Source organism: Phodopus roborovskii, unplaced genomic scaffold (genome assembly GCF_943737965.1).
Source record: "Phodopus roborovskii unplaced genomic scaffold, PHOROB, whole genome shotgun sequence".
NCBI classification, from domain to species: domain Eukaryota; kingdom Metazoa; phylum Chordata; class Mammalia; order Rodentia; family Cricetidae; genus Phodopus; species Phodopus roborovskii.
In genome coordinates, this window is record NW_026126583.1 from 3440779 (window position 1) to 3456822 (window position 16044).

At 38.5% G+C, this 16044-nt stretch overlaps 1 protein-coding gene across 2 annotated transcripts; it reads right to left on the minus strand.

Moving 5' to 3' along the window:
• Positions 1-1624: 1624 nt before the first annotated feature.
• On the minus strand, positions 1625-15555 carry Serpinb2 (serpin family B member 2). 2 transcript variants are annotated; one of them, XM_051203907.1, is made up of 8 exons: positions 15491-15555; positions 11443-11619; positions 8029-8148; positions 5956-6084; positions 5367-5484; positions 4919-5061; positions 4157-4321; positions 1625-2688 (listed from the first exon to the last, which is right to left on the minus strand). In XM_051203907.1, exons 2-8 carry the CDS (start codon positions 11608-11610, stop codon positions 2284-2286), a joined length of 1248 nt encoding a protein of 415 aa, XP_051059864.1. In that variant the 5' UTR covers positions 11611-11619; positions 15491-15555; the 3' UTR covers positions 1625-2283. The 2 variants fall into 2 exon arrangements, with proteins under 2 accessions (XP_051059864.1, XP_051059863.1); XM_051203906.1 differs by lacking the exon at positions 15491-15555 and adding an exon at positions 15380-15398.
• Positions 15556-16044: the final 489 nt, after the last annotated feature.

Below are 16044 nucleotides of genomic sequence, written 5' to 3' on the forward strand. Positions count from 1 at the left end.
ATTGAAAGACAGAGGAAGAGTGAGTGTTCATTATTACATTAATTGTCTTCAAAATTTCCTTCAGAGGACTCTGACAAAAATTGTTCTGAAAGGGTTAGGGGTGCTGATCCACGTTTCTATAACCAGTCTGTAGTGTCTTAGATGAGACTGGCCCCATAGGCTCTTCTACCAATATATGTGCATGCTTAGTCCCCAGGTGATGAGCTCTGAGGTAGGATTAGGAGGTATGGTCGTGTTGGAGGAGGTGTGGCTTTGTTGGAAGGGGAGTGTGATGGGAGACGTCATTCTGTAAATATGTTTCTCATACTGGTTAATGAATAAAGCACTGTTGGACAATAGGAAAGCAAGATAGGCAGAACTAGGAGACAAGGATGATTCGAGGAAGTAGGAAGGAGGAGTCAAGATGGAGAGACTGGGGAGGCGAGACACCTGCCCCATTCCCCGGTAAGATTAGAGCACATGGAATTACTTATATTTAACATAAATGGATTAATCCTTAAGACAGAGCTAACTGATAAGAAACTAGTACCTGGCCAACAGCATTCATATCAAATACAGAGTCTCGGCATGTTAATTGGGGCTGGCATGGCGGCGGGACAAGACCAGCAGCAGGAGGAAAAACCTTACTCCTTACAGGAGTGGGACTGGGAGTGGGCTTTGAAACCCAGTGTCTCTCTCCCTCTCTGCCTGTGGATTAGAATGTAAAACTCCCATCTACCACTCAAGCACCAAGCCTGCCTTTGTGCAACCATGCTCCCTCCATGACAATAATGGACTACGTCTCTGAAACTGTAGGCTGGCGGCAATTAAACCTTTTCCTTTATAAAATTTCCTTGGTCATGGTGTCTCTTCACAGCAATAGAGCAGTGACTAAGACACCATCTATCTTAGTTAAGGTTTCTATTGCTGTGATAAAACACCATGAACAAAAGCAACTTGGAGAAGAAAGGGTTTATTTGAGCTTACAATTCAATATCACAGTCCAGGGTGGTAACTCCAGCAAGGCAGGAACCTGAAGTTTCTTTCTGGTTTGATTGGTGTACTTTCTTAGAGAAGCCAGGTCCCCTGCTCAGGGAGAGCACCATCCACAACGGTTTGGACCCTTCCACATCAATCACTAATCAAGGAAACACCCTACAGACTTGCCTATAGGCAACCTGATGGAAGCATTTTCTCAAATCAGGTTCCTCTTCACGGATAACTCTACCTTCTGCCAAAGGAAAATCCAGCTGTCCATCACACTTACGCTCAGTATTGGCTCTTTGAGCAAGACAAGTAGTTGTGCTCTTTGCTCCTTTTTACTATCTATTATTCTATGTTTCCACAAGTAATACACGTGTTTGGATACGGAATGTTTTCTAAAGTCTCATGCATTAAAGGGATGGTTCATTGACTGATGCTATTAGAAAGTAGTTGAAACATTTAAGCGATAGATCCTGATATAAAGTCAAGATCTCTAATCCTATGTTCTCTAAGGCCCTCAGGGACACTAGTCTCTTTTTCTCCTTGGGAGGACATCCTTGAAGTGAACAGCACTATTGTACACACAATTCACCACATTCTGTTGTTTTACCACAGACACAAAATCAGTCATCCACCAACCTGGGACTGAAACTTCTTAAAGTTTCTTTCAACTTTATTATCTCAGGCATTTTGTTACAGTAATGGAAAGAAGACTAACAAACAAGGACTGATTATTACGCTCAACATGCCTAAGAGAGAACAACAAATACCTAAGGGTAAGTAAGCATGCTTACTTATTACATCCTAATTACAGATGAGTTGCAGATACACACTTATGACATACAACGATAGAAACATAACATATCGTTGACTTTTATTAAGTGCTTCTGTTTGGGTGATTATTATAGGAGAGCATATAAGAACTCATATTTTCCCTTATTATTAGATCAAGCACTTGCTTTTCATTAGATAGAAAATTATCTTATCACCTGCTTCTTTGGGATTACAATTTCATTACACAGATGACAACAATGTGCAAAACTGCCATTATATAAATAATAAATAACACTGTAAAAACTAAAACAATAAAGACAAGGCAATAATGAGTATGAACTAAATCGACATCATCTGGTTTTAGAAAAAATAGTCTTCTATAAGCATTGTCGAAAGCTGTGCAGTTATTTTTGAGTTTATATTTAGTGTATAGCAGAAGCACAGAAATGTATGAGAAAGTCTCCAAACTTTTGGCTCTTGCAGAAGGAATTCTGAGGCTTATAGCTTGTGCTATAAAATATAATGTATACATCAGGTCTTCCCTTTTTAGGGTGAGGAGAGTCTACCACAAAATAGTATTGCATTGGTAATTTTGTTAATGATGAAGAAAAGAAAAGGATGATCTGCCACAAACTGTGGGCCCCCGTGGCCAGTTCTCCCTGTCACAACTGCTCCTGTGCCACCAGCAGCAACAGTGCCTTCCTCATTGACATCCACCATGGCTTGATGGAACACCTCAGAAAGGAAAAGGTCATTCGTCAGGGACATTCCTGAGAAGTTGGCCTTGCTCTTATCAAAGGCATCCTCCATGCCCATGCCTCTCAGAATGGACTTGAGTTCATAATTTTGTTCCAGTTTGAACTGGGGAAGGTAGACCTCAACATCATCTTCAGCCATTGTGTCTTTGCTGATCCACTTGTTGAATTTGTCAAAGGTGATTTCACTTTCCAGCTGCAAAACGTAAAGGACAAACAAACAAAAAAGGGAATTTGAGAAAGAAGGAAAATACTTCAAAGTCTGTGGTTAAGCATCAGTGGCCAAGTGGCTGGGGAGGGATTAAAAGCATTGGCTGTTCTTCCTGGGGACCCAGGATTGACCCCAAATACCCACATGGCACCTCATAACCATAAGTACCTCCAGTCCCAGGAGATACAATGCCATCTTTCGGCTTCTGTGGACATTGCCTACATGTGATATACTGATATTCATGCAGTCACTATAACCATAAGCACAAAATAATAACAAATAACACTTAAAAAATCAAAACAAAAAAAATCAAAGCAAAACATGGCTATGGTTACTATACCCAAGAGGCAGAAGTAAATGGAGCTCTGTGAATTCAAAGTCATTGTCAACTACAGTGAATTCCAGACTAGCCTGGAGTGAGAGCCTACCTCACAATATATATTCATATTAGTTGTCAATTACTCCTCTATTAGAGATGAGACTTCTCGAGCCCCTCTACTATACATACTCTTATTTTGGCTGGCTTGATCTTTTATAGGTTTTGTGTATGATTCTGTGAATCCGTGTGTGCAATGGTGTTGACATGTTCAAAAAACACTAATGGCTGCAATGGGAGGGAAAATTGGTTGTCTTCATAGATATGGCTCCTAATGGGTTGTCCATGCTCCAGTGGATAGTCTTATATCCACACACATTTTGCCAGCACACAATGGACTTAGTGAGGTTAAAAAAAAAAGTGTATGTGAAGTTGGAAATGTGGTGAGATGGTTTGAAAGGAGTTGAAGGGGAGAGAGTATGGAGTAAATATTATGAAGTGACATTACATACATGCATGAAATTCTCAAACAATTAATAAAACACAGAAAGAATTCAAAAGAAAGCAAGGCCTCAACCCCACGCAAAGAACTACAGGCAACTAGAGAATTCTGGGAGTGACAGCAAAGGTCTTCTTGAGGGAAAGCACAACAATTGGTCATGTAATATCAAATGGTCAGCCCTGAACACATACATACAAGTAACATTATACAGTCTGAGCAGGCTGTATTTAAGATGGTATTTTCTATACATGTGTATATAAGCATGTGATGATAAGTAATGAAAAACAGGCCTTGAGTCTGAAAGATAGCAAAGGGTACAAAGGTGGCTTGAAGGGAGGAAAGAGAAGGGAGAGATGTAATTATTATAAGCTCAAAAATAAAAAAATAAAATAAAATGAGCAACCAAATGACTTTACTATGTTTAAAATTCAATGAACTGAACAAATTTTGTAAGATGGTAACATACACAACTTAAGTTTCAGATTTTGAAATGTTGTGCAATGACACATGTAGTATCAACGGAATTATTCATTTTTGTGACAAGTTACACACCATTGCCAAGGCATAGATGCTTATTTTAAGCAAAGGAGATTTTTCTGCCAAATTTTAAAGTAGTTGAAATTGTAATGCATTACCAACTCCAAGCCAGTGGATGTGTCATCAATCTCATCAGGAAGGAACACGAACATGCTAATATTTCCAATATATGGCAGCTCTAGAATCTGAGTCTTTAGGTCCTGTATATATCCAATGTTCAGCTTTTCACGTAGGTACATCATCGGAACAGGTATGCTCTCACGCTAATATTGTTAAAAAATAAAATGTGAAAGTCAGTTCTCAGATGTTTAAGGAATTTATAGCAAGATTAAATAGTTTCTACTTCAGTGCTAAGGAGATGTGTTTTCTTCAATCAGTAAAGCAAACTATTTGTATATTTTTAGAGAAAGTTCTTAAATGTAATGGCTTTTTTTTACTTTATAGCCAATACTTAATAAGATAGTAATAATAAATTAGTAATCTCTAAAATGAGCCAGAAAGTTAGGTAAGTTCTGTTGAATATTCACAACAGCCTTTTGAACTAGATGTTATTCTAGCTCTAAAGATCAAAAACGAACAAATGGCTGATAAATAAAGTCATAGGGTATGTGTAGAACCAACATTTAAGACCAGGCAAGTGGTATTATGAAGCATAGTTATAAACTATAAAACTTTGGCCTTCACTTCTATCCACATTGACTTAAGAATTATTGAATGGTAGTCAGTAGTGTGAAAACGTTAATGCCCAGCATTCACAAGCTGTAACTAGAAAGTAGTATGAAAATCAGTGAACAGTCAGAATTTTCTGTATCTTTATAAAGCTCTGAAATAAAACTATGAAGATGCATCTTGTGTCATACCGAGTTCATACGGAAAGGATACAGCTCATTAAGTTTCTTCTGAAATGGAGTTTTCCACTTCCCTTTGAAGTAGACAGCATTTACAAGCACCATCTTCGTGTCTCCATCCACAGAACCTTCAGGTAGCAGGTTTGAGATTTCACCTGAGGGGAACAAAATGACGTTCAGGTTTTACAAAAACAACAAACAAACAAAAAACAATAGAAACTATAAATATTGCATATAAAATATAATTTCTTACATTATTTAGAGGAGTTTTCACGTTCTTTTATATTGTTTTCCAAAATTTTTAAGTAATTTGAGACTAATTTAACTCAGAAGCAGATGAAGGAGTGTCAATTGAACAAATTTTAAGGGAATGAGGGTGAAATTCAAGGATAATTTCAAAAGAAACACAAAGTTTTCTACATGGGAAAAAGAGAGAAGAAAAAATTTTCCAAAGTTTTACCTTTGGTCTGGGTCTTGACCCAGGAATTTATCTTTTTTCTGGCTTCTTCAGCACATTTAAGGAAGTCTACTGCCTCTGGTTCTGTAGAGTAGTACTTCCTACAGAGCTGTATGTATTCCTTTAAAACAAAACAAAACAAAAAAAATGCCAAATGTACATACACTGTATGTTAAACAAGGGAAGCAACAAAAGCAGGGAGACATGGGAGGTGTAGAGCCAGAGACTGTTTCACTTCCATTGATAATACCCAGTCCTACACTCCAGGCCAAGTCTATCTGCCCTTCGCATTAAAGACACTGAGTAAGAACAAAAGGTATAGGCTGAAGAATAGAGCAGAACAGCAGTTACATCACTGGGGAAAGCATTTACAACACTTTCATTCATTCATTACAACCATCATTCATTGATCTTTGCATGGGCCATCTTCAACAGAAACAGGAGAGACCGACTGAGCAGAAGAGACAGGAAGGCCAGCGTTAAAAGCCTGCTGGCAATTCTGATTATGCACCTGGGAACTGTGGAGAAGTGTTTTGAAACCGACCTCACTGCTGCTGTTGGGACAGCTTTTCTAGTTACAAGCTTCACTTACTTCCTTGAATCTAGCAGACTTCTCTCCAAACAGCTTGTTGGCACTTTCCAATAAATAATCTCCCGAGCATGTGTTGATTGCCGAGCTGAGCAAGCTGAAGGATGAATGGACTTTGTCTCTTGCTTGTGCCTGTACAGAAGCAAGAAGTTGTCATGTATAACACAGTACTACTAACTAAAGAATCCTGAAGCAATAACATTTTCTCAACACAGCAATAAAATACTGTACTAATGTGTGTTGTTAGTCCATTAGAGAAAAATATCTGTAAGAATGTTGTTCAAAAAGATTGGAGCAGAGGCTTTCATCTATGATCCCAGGAGAGGCAGAGGCACAAAGACCAAGGCTCATCATGGCCACATAATGAGTTCAAGGCGAGCTTGTTGCAACACCCCATGGCGGGGGAGGGAGAAAGCAGAAACGTATATAGAAATGAGATGCAGGAAAGCTACAAAGGTACATTTTAATCATGATAGACTTCTATTGTGTCTGTAGATCAGATTCATTAGAAATAAGGGACCCCAGAGCCTGGAAGAAAGACAGTTTCCTTTGACATTTGTAAACTCTGGTGTTTCTAAGGCATTTTCATTATATTACAAAATGAATAAACCCAGAGATGTAAAGTACAGAAGTACAGTTAGTGAGGCTGTACTGCTTTTGAAGTTGGTGATAAAGATATATTTAAATGGACTGACCTCCCCGCCACACACACACACACACACACACACACATACACACACAGTGACTACATATGTGCTCAGTGTGTTACTTTGTGCTAATTAATTATGTCACAGTGTATAGATGTATCACCTCATACACACTGCACATGTGTAATTTTACTTGTCACTTGGGAAGTTCTCACTGAAACGCTAGTAAAATGATACCAAAATGGATATACCTTAATAGGTTCCCATTTTACAAGATAACCTTTGTAGTAAGAAAAAAAAAATGGTGCTTTAAAAATTCACAAAATAAATGAGAGAGCAAATGCTACGCTTCAAGTCTGTAAGAAATGTGACAGACAGACTCAGTCCTGACAGCAACTGGACTAGTGTACAAGACAGAGAACTCCAGCATTTCATAAAACATCGTGGAGGCTTTTTCTACCTCCTCTACTCCATAGCACACCAAGTGGTGGTGGGTGGACCACTACTATATCCAGGAAAGAAGATTCAGGGGACATGTCCCTATAACCTAATCATGGGCTTTAGCATGTGAATTGTTATCAATAGATTACCATTTCACAGTTATTTTAATGTAATTGTGCAGCTGATTTTTAAAGGAAATAGCATATGGGGAAAGGGTATTACTTTGTATAATAGATAATTGGTGGATGAAAAGATTTATTACCTGTAATAGATATAGATAGATGGACAGATGATAAGTTGATACTAGGTGGGAGATAGATACAGAAGATAGATAGATAGATAGATAGATAGATAGATAGATAGATAGATAGACAGACATGACAGGTAGATATAGGCAGATAGATAATTAGTAGACAAAAGACAGATGATAGGTATAGAGTTGGCAAATGCATATGGGTAATAAGTATGTAATAAGTGATAGATAGCTAGACAGGTGACAGAATATTAATAAATTATAAGCACATAATACATCCATGCTTCACCACCTCGTAACTATTATCATCATCTTTTCTTCATGAAATATCCAAACCTATTTATGGACATATGAATCCAAACATTCTTGTAACATAGCAAAGAACACTTTCAGAATAAATAATTTATTACATATAAGTAGATATTATATAAACTGCACACACACACACACAGCAGAAGAATGTGACAGGATGGAGGGATAACCATGGCTGAAATGCTACCAAGTTTGTATGCTGTCCAGGCTCTTCTCCTCATTATTGGATGCCTTTAACCTATTTATCACCTATTTAACACAGCACTTAGCCCTTAGGCTATTGATCACAGTACTTAGTCTAGGTGCTCTTCCTATGGATAGAAGAACTCTTTTACATTACTTCTCAGTTCAACACTATGACTTTGAGACAAGAAGCTGCTAGAGAGAGAATACAAAAGAAATATAACAAACCAAGCCAGATACCTGTAAAATAGCATCAGGATAGTTTCTCCTCTGTATCTGCTGTGTGAAATTACAGCCACTGGCTTTCTCTGGCATTCCTGTGGTGATGTCATAGCCACCAACTTCGCTAAATTGCAGAACCTGCAATCAGAATCAGGGGAAATGACAACAGGGTCATGCAAAATTATTTCACTTCAAGCCAATGGCTCAGGCATCTCTCGAACAGCATTTTTGTGAGTTGCCACCTTTTGGGGACCAAACAAAGCTTTCTCGGGGGTCACCTAAGACTTTCAGAAAGCACAGACATTTACATTATGATTCATAACTAATAAACCTACAGTTATGAAGAAGCAAAGAAAATAATTTTATGGCTGGGAGTAGCCACAACATGAGGAACATTATTAAAGGGTCAAAGCATTAGCAAGGTTGAGAACCACTGCTCTGGATGGTCCTATGCCTGTCTCCCTCTCTCTTTTTTATGTGCAAAATAACCATAGACATTATTTCTGTGTCATAAAAAAAAATCTATGAAGTCCTTGATGTTAACTCCTATACTGGACATTTTAGAAACCCTGAATTACCTAAGTCTCATCTAGCCCACAAATTGTCTTGAAAAACACCAGTATTAGAGGGAACTGGGATCTATATATAAAATAAGAAAAATATGTAAAATAAATAATACTATCTTCTCAAAAGTATTTTAAAAGTATTTTAAAGAAAGTAATAGTACTAACTCATCTCCTCTAAAGTGGTCTTTCCTAATAAATACTTTTTAAGCTGAGGTAAGTTAGAAGCCATAGTGAGCTTTAACACGAATATCAGTAACCTAATAAGAAGGATCACCCAAGATGAGATACGCACATAAATAAAAATTAATACCTGGGACAGGGGACAATTTATAGGTATTTGGTACACTGAATCTCTTTCGCTGTAAGTTGTTTCATACAGCCCAGTGATGGTGGTAGGTAAAGACTGGCCTCAAGCCCCTTCTCTACAAACTGCCACCAGATCAGCTTACTCATCCAGACTCAGACTCATGGGCAGCCCCCTCTAATGTCTTTGGGAACCTCTGACCCTGAAGCATTTCCCTTTGAGGACCATGGTAAAGAGGAAACAAATTTGTAAACAGGCTGGTAATGAAGTAGGCAACTATATCTAGCCAGTTGGCAAATTTCCTAGATTAGAAGAAAAGGTATTGGTATTTGGAGGGCTTTCTCTGATCTACCAGTCATAGGCCATAGGCCCTGCCCGCCTCCCCTCCCCCTATTTCTGAAAGGACTATTTCCTGTACACATTTTCTGGTTTACATTCCTTCAAAAGCAACTGACTCTGGAGAGCAAAAGAGTCTGCCTGGATTCCCACAGACATCACTGGAGGGTGGTGTCTCTTCACAATGGGAGTGTAATGTGATTCTGGCCCATGCAGAGGGCCAAAGAGACAGCATGGCTAGGATAGGACCACAGAGTCATACTAAACTTAGCCTGACAAGTGTCCCTTGCCTGACACTGATCTCCTGTGCCTCTGAGCTCTTGAGCCGTTGACCTGCTCTATTCTGTTTCCTCCTGGTATAATAGTATTACATCATCCACCTGACCATTTCCCAACTGCAGCTCCTAGTGTTCTTATCTGTGAAATGAGTATGATAATTATTGCATCCATGTCACAGGATGCTGAGTGATGTAAATTCCTGAGAGGCTTTTAGAAGGGTCATTTACAGGAATAATAATCAGAATTAATAAGAGTTAGCTATTACTAAAGGTATTGTTTCTAGATGTTTTACATAGTATCTCTCATCTTCACAGCTTGCTTAGAAGTTACAGGTGTTCCTTCCCATTTTATAGATGAGAAAATTGAGACTCAAATGAATTCAATGACTTTATGCACAAGCTAGGGCAATGGTAACTTATCATATAAATGTCTTCCATTGTTTAATCTAGGATTGGAGCAGGAAACACAGAACTGGTGTTACAGCCTGTGCTTATTCCCTAAACTAAAGAAATACCCTTTTTATTTAGAAACCAATCAAGTTACCGTTTGAATTTTAAAATCTTTTTATGCAGCAGAGTTGTAAGAAGATTGCATGATCCCATATACTAAAAGACCTTTTGTTGATTTAGGAAATCTGTCTCTGTCTAGAGTGATCACTAGAATTTTTCCTTTAGTATCAGAATCATGTTACTCCAGAGCACTTCATCTGAGCCTTACACTCTAGCTGATTCACTCCTGGGCCTTTGCATTTAAAAGTTGAAAACACTAATGCTTTCTAAGGTGTGTAAAAGTGCTTTACTATGTTTTGTCAAGGCAAAGAAAACAGAGGGGAAGAAGTGTTGTACAAGTCTGTGATCATCAGGGTTGAACAACTGAGTTTTGTTCTAAGATGTGATGTTTAAACTGACAGCACCATTAAGAGGCATTTATGGACCTCCTGACCTCCTGGCTCATGTTGTCTCTGTGAAACTTTGTACTTGAAAAGAGGCTCACGTGAAGTTGGTCACCATGTTCCTGGGAAACCTGTGTTTATGCTCAGACAGTTCTCATGGGAAAACACGAAGGAGCCAGTGGCATTTTGGTGTGACTGAGAACACAATGCACGCTTCTACTTAAAGCATACATTCTTAATATTTGCATGTATGTGGTTGCAGTGAAATTTTAATTATATGATTTCCACATTCAGGTCTCTGACCTGGCAAGATGATGAGAAATTGTAACACACTGTATGAATCTTTAAGTGTACTCCAGTATGAAGTTTAAGTAGTTCTGAAGTTTGGAGAAGGGTCATCCATTCATCAAGGAAGGAAGACAAAAACCTTGATACATAAATCCCTGGCAACGATGCTTCACGTGTTGTCCACACTGATTCTGAAGACTGGCTATCTATAATATTCAGCCCCACTGTGTAGACAGAGCCTCACCCATTAAAGACTTATCTATCTATATATTACTCTAAGTATGCTGACCAAAGCCACCCTGCTTTATCCTTGTTTGTGACCCTGACTTGGAACTATCAGGAGACATTCCTTATAAGAAAGAAAAACAAACCCTACCCATAGTGGCAGTGTTAAGAGCAAGCCTCAGCTGGAAGTTAGGAAGCCATGGTGCCAGTGTTCTTATCTGTATAATGACATTTGACTTGAAACCAAGTGAAGCAGGCAAAACATTTGCTTTGTAAAGTACGAATGAAAGATTTTTGCCTGGTGCTATTTTCATCCCTGTAGAAATGCTGACACCCTTCTGCTAGCTGCAGTAGAGGCACTCCCTGATTCAGACACTTTACAGTCTTAAACTTATGGAATCTGTGGTGTGATGGCTGGTGAAGACAATCATGCCACCATCTCTGCTTTCTTAGAGTCAAGATGCCCTGTGCATATATCAAGAGCAAGCCTACAACTGAATCCAGAAAACTAGATTCTGAAGTGAGGTTTAAAGCAAACTTACTTTGGCCATCTGGTGTTCGGTGTCACCTCTGGCACCTAGGAAAACCATGGCCAAGGTGGATGAGATGCTCCAGGGAGAGAAAAAGATATTCTGGGCAGAGTTTGTTTTTTCCATATGCTTGAGAATATTGAGGGCGAACATGGTGTTTGCCATGGTAAGTTCCTCCATTGTTTCAGTCTAGAATGAAAGTGAGGAGAGAAAAAGAGGTTTGAGTGACGTTTTGGCATCTTGAATGAAGTCAGCAAACGAATATAGGCTGTCCCTGCCTATCGCTTCCTTCCTACCTTCCCTTCATGGGACAAAATGAGGGAAGGTGACAATAGCTTAGAGTCACAAACCCTGTGGAGTTCACAGTGCCCAGAAATAGCATTCCCTGTTACCATTTTGAAATCTAAATCATTTTAAACAAGAAACCCTGCACTTTCAGTTTCCCCAGACTATGTAAACTGTGTAGCCAATCCTGACATATAATGAACAATCTTATAATGAGGAATGACTCTCTGTGATATTTATATTATAATAGGGATAACAGTAACACTCATTTGAATTCTTACTCTCTACATATTAGACCCAGCAGACTGGAGACACTAAATTGTACTCAACACTTCATTTCTGAAATCATTTAACCCTCACTGAAATCGTAGGAGGAAAATGGCTGCTACCCCTCTACAAAGGAAGAAACTGTTACTGCACAAAAGCCAGTTGACCATGCCATTCAATAACAAACAGAGGGAGGGGAAGCTGAAGACAGGAAAATGACCTCCAGGGTCACCCGCAACCTCCATGTTTCACTCATATTCATACTACTCATACCCACACTACATAAACATATGTACATATGCAGAATACAATAGGCATATCCAAATGGGTAACATATGTACACAGTCTTGCTCGGTTCAGGTGAGACAATCTTTCAGCTTCATTTGGAAGGGCATAGACTTATTTCAGGGCCATCATCTGCATCCCAATCCTACCACCCCCACATATTCACCTCACATGTTCCAGCCGTGTTCTAAAGTGATTTCCTATGGACCAGGGAGTTCACTTTGGTACCCTCTTCTTTTGTCACACAAATCCAGGTGCCCACAAGGATTCAGGGATAATCCAACAGGTAGGAGCCACCCAATTTGCTTAAAAAAGACAGGCACACCTTCCATGACTTAAGGTGCAGCTAGAAGCTTGGACACACCCAAGGGTGTATGTGTGGGAAGGGATGCTGGGAAGTCACCTTCTTAACTTCTCTATTTTCCTTTCATCACAGTATAAAATACCCTATAATTAGCAAACTATACAAATACCCCAAAGAATAACAATACTCATCTCTTTGTAAACCCTCTAGAACAAAGACTTTCCAGAATTGGGGAGTAGTGGAGAGACCCCTGGATGAAGCAAGTCTGTAGCTACTGTCTTAACTCTCCACGGAAGTGTTGTGGAAGAGAGAAGAATTTGCACCAAAATTTCTCATTTATAACAATTGCATTTTGTAAAGACAAAATTAGTAAATTAAATTGTGTTCCTTAAAATCTTCCTCACCCCTTGTCTCTTCATTCAACTCATTGGTGTTGGGGCCGGGAGCACATGAGTGTGAGCATGGGTGCACATGTCATGGGGGAGGGGAGGCACGTGGAGGTCAGAAGATAAATTTATGGAACCAGTTTTCGTCTTCCACCTCTACATGGGCCCTGGGGATCAACTCAGGTCACCAGGCTTATTCATCTCACCGGCCCTTTTGTTAAGTTTTATAGGCCCCTAGGATATAGATATGACTGACTGTTTCACTGAGGGCATTCCATAGCTCTTGGAGGTGAGGCAACTCCTGTGAGTCCCACAGCTTTCTGTAGTGCTGCAGAGGGGGGTAGGCCGAGACTTGCCACAGAAAGCCCCCTGACTTCCGGGTCTCACAAGCTGATACATGTCTTCTCTATGACTGTCAGTTACAGAAGTACTATGTTGAGAAATATAAGAAAGGAGAAATGAAAACAGGAAAGCAGCAAGTCCGCATTGCTCCTAGAAAGTGTATTAATTTAGAAAAAAATAGCACTGCTTGCCTTCTTATTTCATTACAGACTGAGATAGGTAGTTCAGAAAATAAATTCTTCTCCAGTGACTTAAAATTTTAATTCCTCCATGAATAAGTCTCGTTAACAAATTATTTTAAAATTATCAATAAAAGGCTTCTCTGCCCCTGCATAAAAATTCCAGTAAGGGATCAGGCCAGGAGAGTACATTCCAGTCTCTCCTGCTCTCCTACCACAATCTGGAAGCCAGTCAGTCACTTAGACATTAACAAAGTGTAAGGGTCATGGCCTATCACCAGCAAAGGCAGTTAATACTGAATTTCCCCAGATATACGTATATACTTCTTAAGAATTCATCTCCATCTGAGGACATAGGCCAGTACCATGTGTACAGCAATTGTGTTCACATCCCCAGTTCTAGCAAAAGAGAAAAAAGTTGAACCAAACATCCTGAATTACTTTGTATTGGAGAGGCTGACCTTGAACTCAACAAGTAGCCAAAGATTATCTTGAACTTCTGAGCCTCCCGTGTGCTCAGATTACACATGTGTGGAATCAGGCCTGATTTATACAATACCAGGGATTGAACCTAAGGCTTCATGATTATTAGGAAAGCAACCCATCATCTGACCAATATCTCTTATCTTGGAGTTCTATTTTCTAATGATGTTCTGTTAATTACATGTGCATAAAAAATTGTAGTGTATGTCTTTATTGCAGTTACCTAGTTACATCTGCTACATTTTGTTTAATGGAAATAATCACATACCTTGTCTCCTTTGTGATTTCTGCTATAGTAATAAAAATGTGAAGATGTAGGTATTTCAGAACTAATTCAGTTCGGAGTCTGTGCTTTTTCCTATAAATTCCTCAAATAATATTTGAAAGTTTCAAACTAGTATCCACATAGTATGCCCTGGCTCTCAGACAAGCCCCCATCCTGTGTCTGAATGGGACAATCCCCAAACAATATGAAATCAAGACATGGCATGACATTAGAACCACAGCCTCTCCAGACCAGCACACAACATGTGATGAGCTTCCTAATAGTATAATAAGCCATACAACTTAGTATGCTTCTAAATATGACACTATTATTAACATTATAAGAATGAATAGAAATTATCTACTGGGTTGGGCTCTCTCCTCTTTCTGTTGGTTCCTGTAATACAAGTTGGCAGACGCACTAGTGAAACTTGGCAGAAGGAATGAATTTGGGAGGTGCCACAGGCTTACCACCTGCCATACTCCCTCTCCATAATAGGCCTAAATGCTAAATTGGATTTTACTGTAGCATTTCAAACATTTTTTTTATAATATCACACAATGAAAATATTTTGAAATTGATTTTAAAAAACCAATGAGAACTAAGATAAAACAGTAATAGAAAGGAAACATCCCATCAAAAATAAAACATATCTTCCAGAAATTGGGAGCAGTATTTTAGTTGATAGTTTTCTTAACAAGTAATTATCTAGAGATTAAATTTCCAACTTGGTTAACCCATCAGCTAAATAATTTGACATTTACCTTTCACAGACTTGACCCACTACTGAGATAAGTTAAATAAAGATATTCTAATCCTGAATTTTCCTGACCAAAATTGCTGCTTAATTTTTATAGTTTCAGGCTGCTAATTTTAGGTGAAAACTGAATGTCATTTATTTATACCTAATGTAATGATTATTTTCAATTTCTTAATGATAAGCATTTTAATATTTGTAAGTATTTATGTCTAATCCTATACCAAGACAATAGCTAATATAAAACATACATGTGACCTGTTCAATAATATTAAAATTGAAAGTACAATAAATGTACTTTCAAAGTTAGGCAGTCATAAATTTAGTTCAAGTTTTAACCCAAATTATCTTTAGTTAAACAAGTGAAAAAGAAAACCTGGTTGCAGCTTTACTCACCCTCTATCCAGGTCAATATGTTAAAATATTACTATGAAGGAAGAGAAAGAACAGAAAGCCTGGATTCATTAAGATGGCCAGGGAATTGCTGACACTGCATTATCTCCTTACCCCGTGAGTGAGTAGCTGGCAGTCAGGAAATGCTCCTTGGAAAGCTGTCACGGTACAGACAAGGTAATGACTGGTTTTATAGGGCTGTGCCCCTCCCACACAGCTTTTTTTTTTTTTTTAACTTTTTAATTTGTGTTCTTTGTATGATTCAACATTTTACTCATAAGACATCATTAGAAAAAAAATGCTTGTTTGTAATGTTCAGTTTAAGAAACAACTTGAGAGTGTGACATCATTCAGAAATTCAAGAATTTAGCAATTTCCAATTTAAACTATTAGAAGCAATCTGCACCATTCACACGTGGGTCTTTCTCATTTCTCATGGGTACTCAATGATAATATTAAATTCCATGGTGTCCAGTCCACCTTTGGACAGCCACTGTCTTCGAGGGGCTTGACAATAAAAGATAGAGTCTTTTTCTCCCTTTTGAAATGAGGGAGAATCAAAGGACCCTCCACACATAGAGGAAAGAGAGAAACTAAGTTTTTATCACTTAATAATTCTCTATTTTACACTCTGATTTTCTCAGGAATAATAATCTAAATAATTCTGG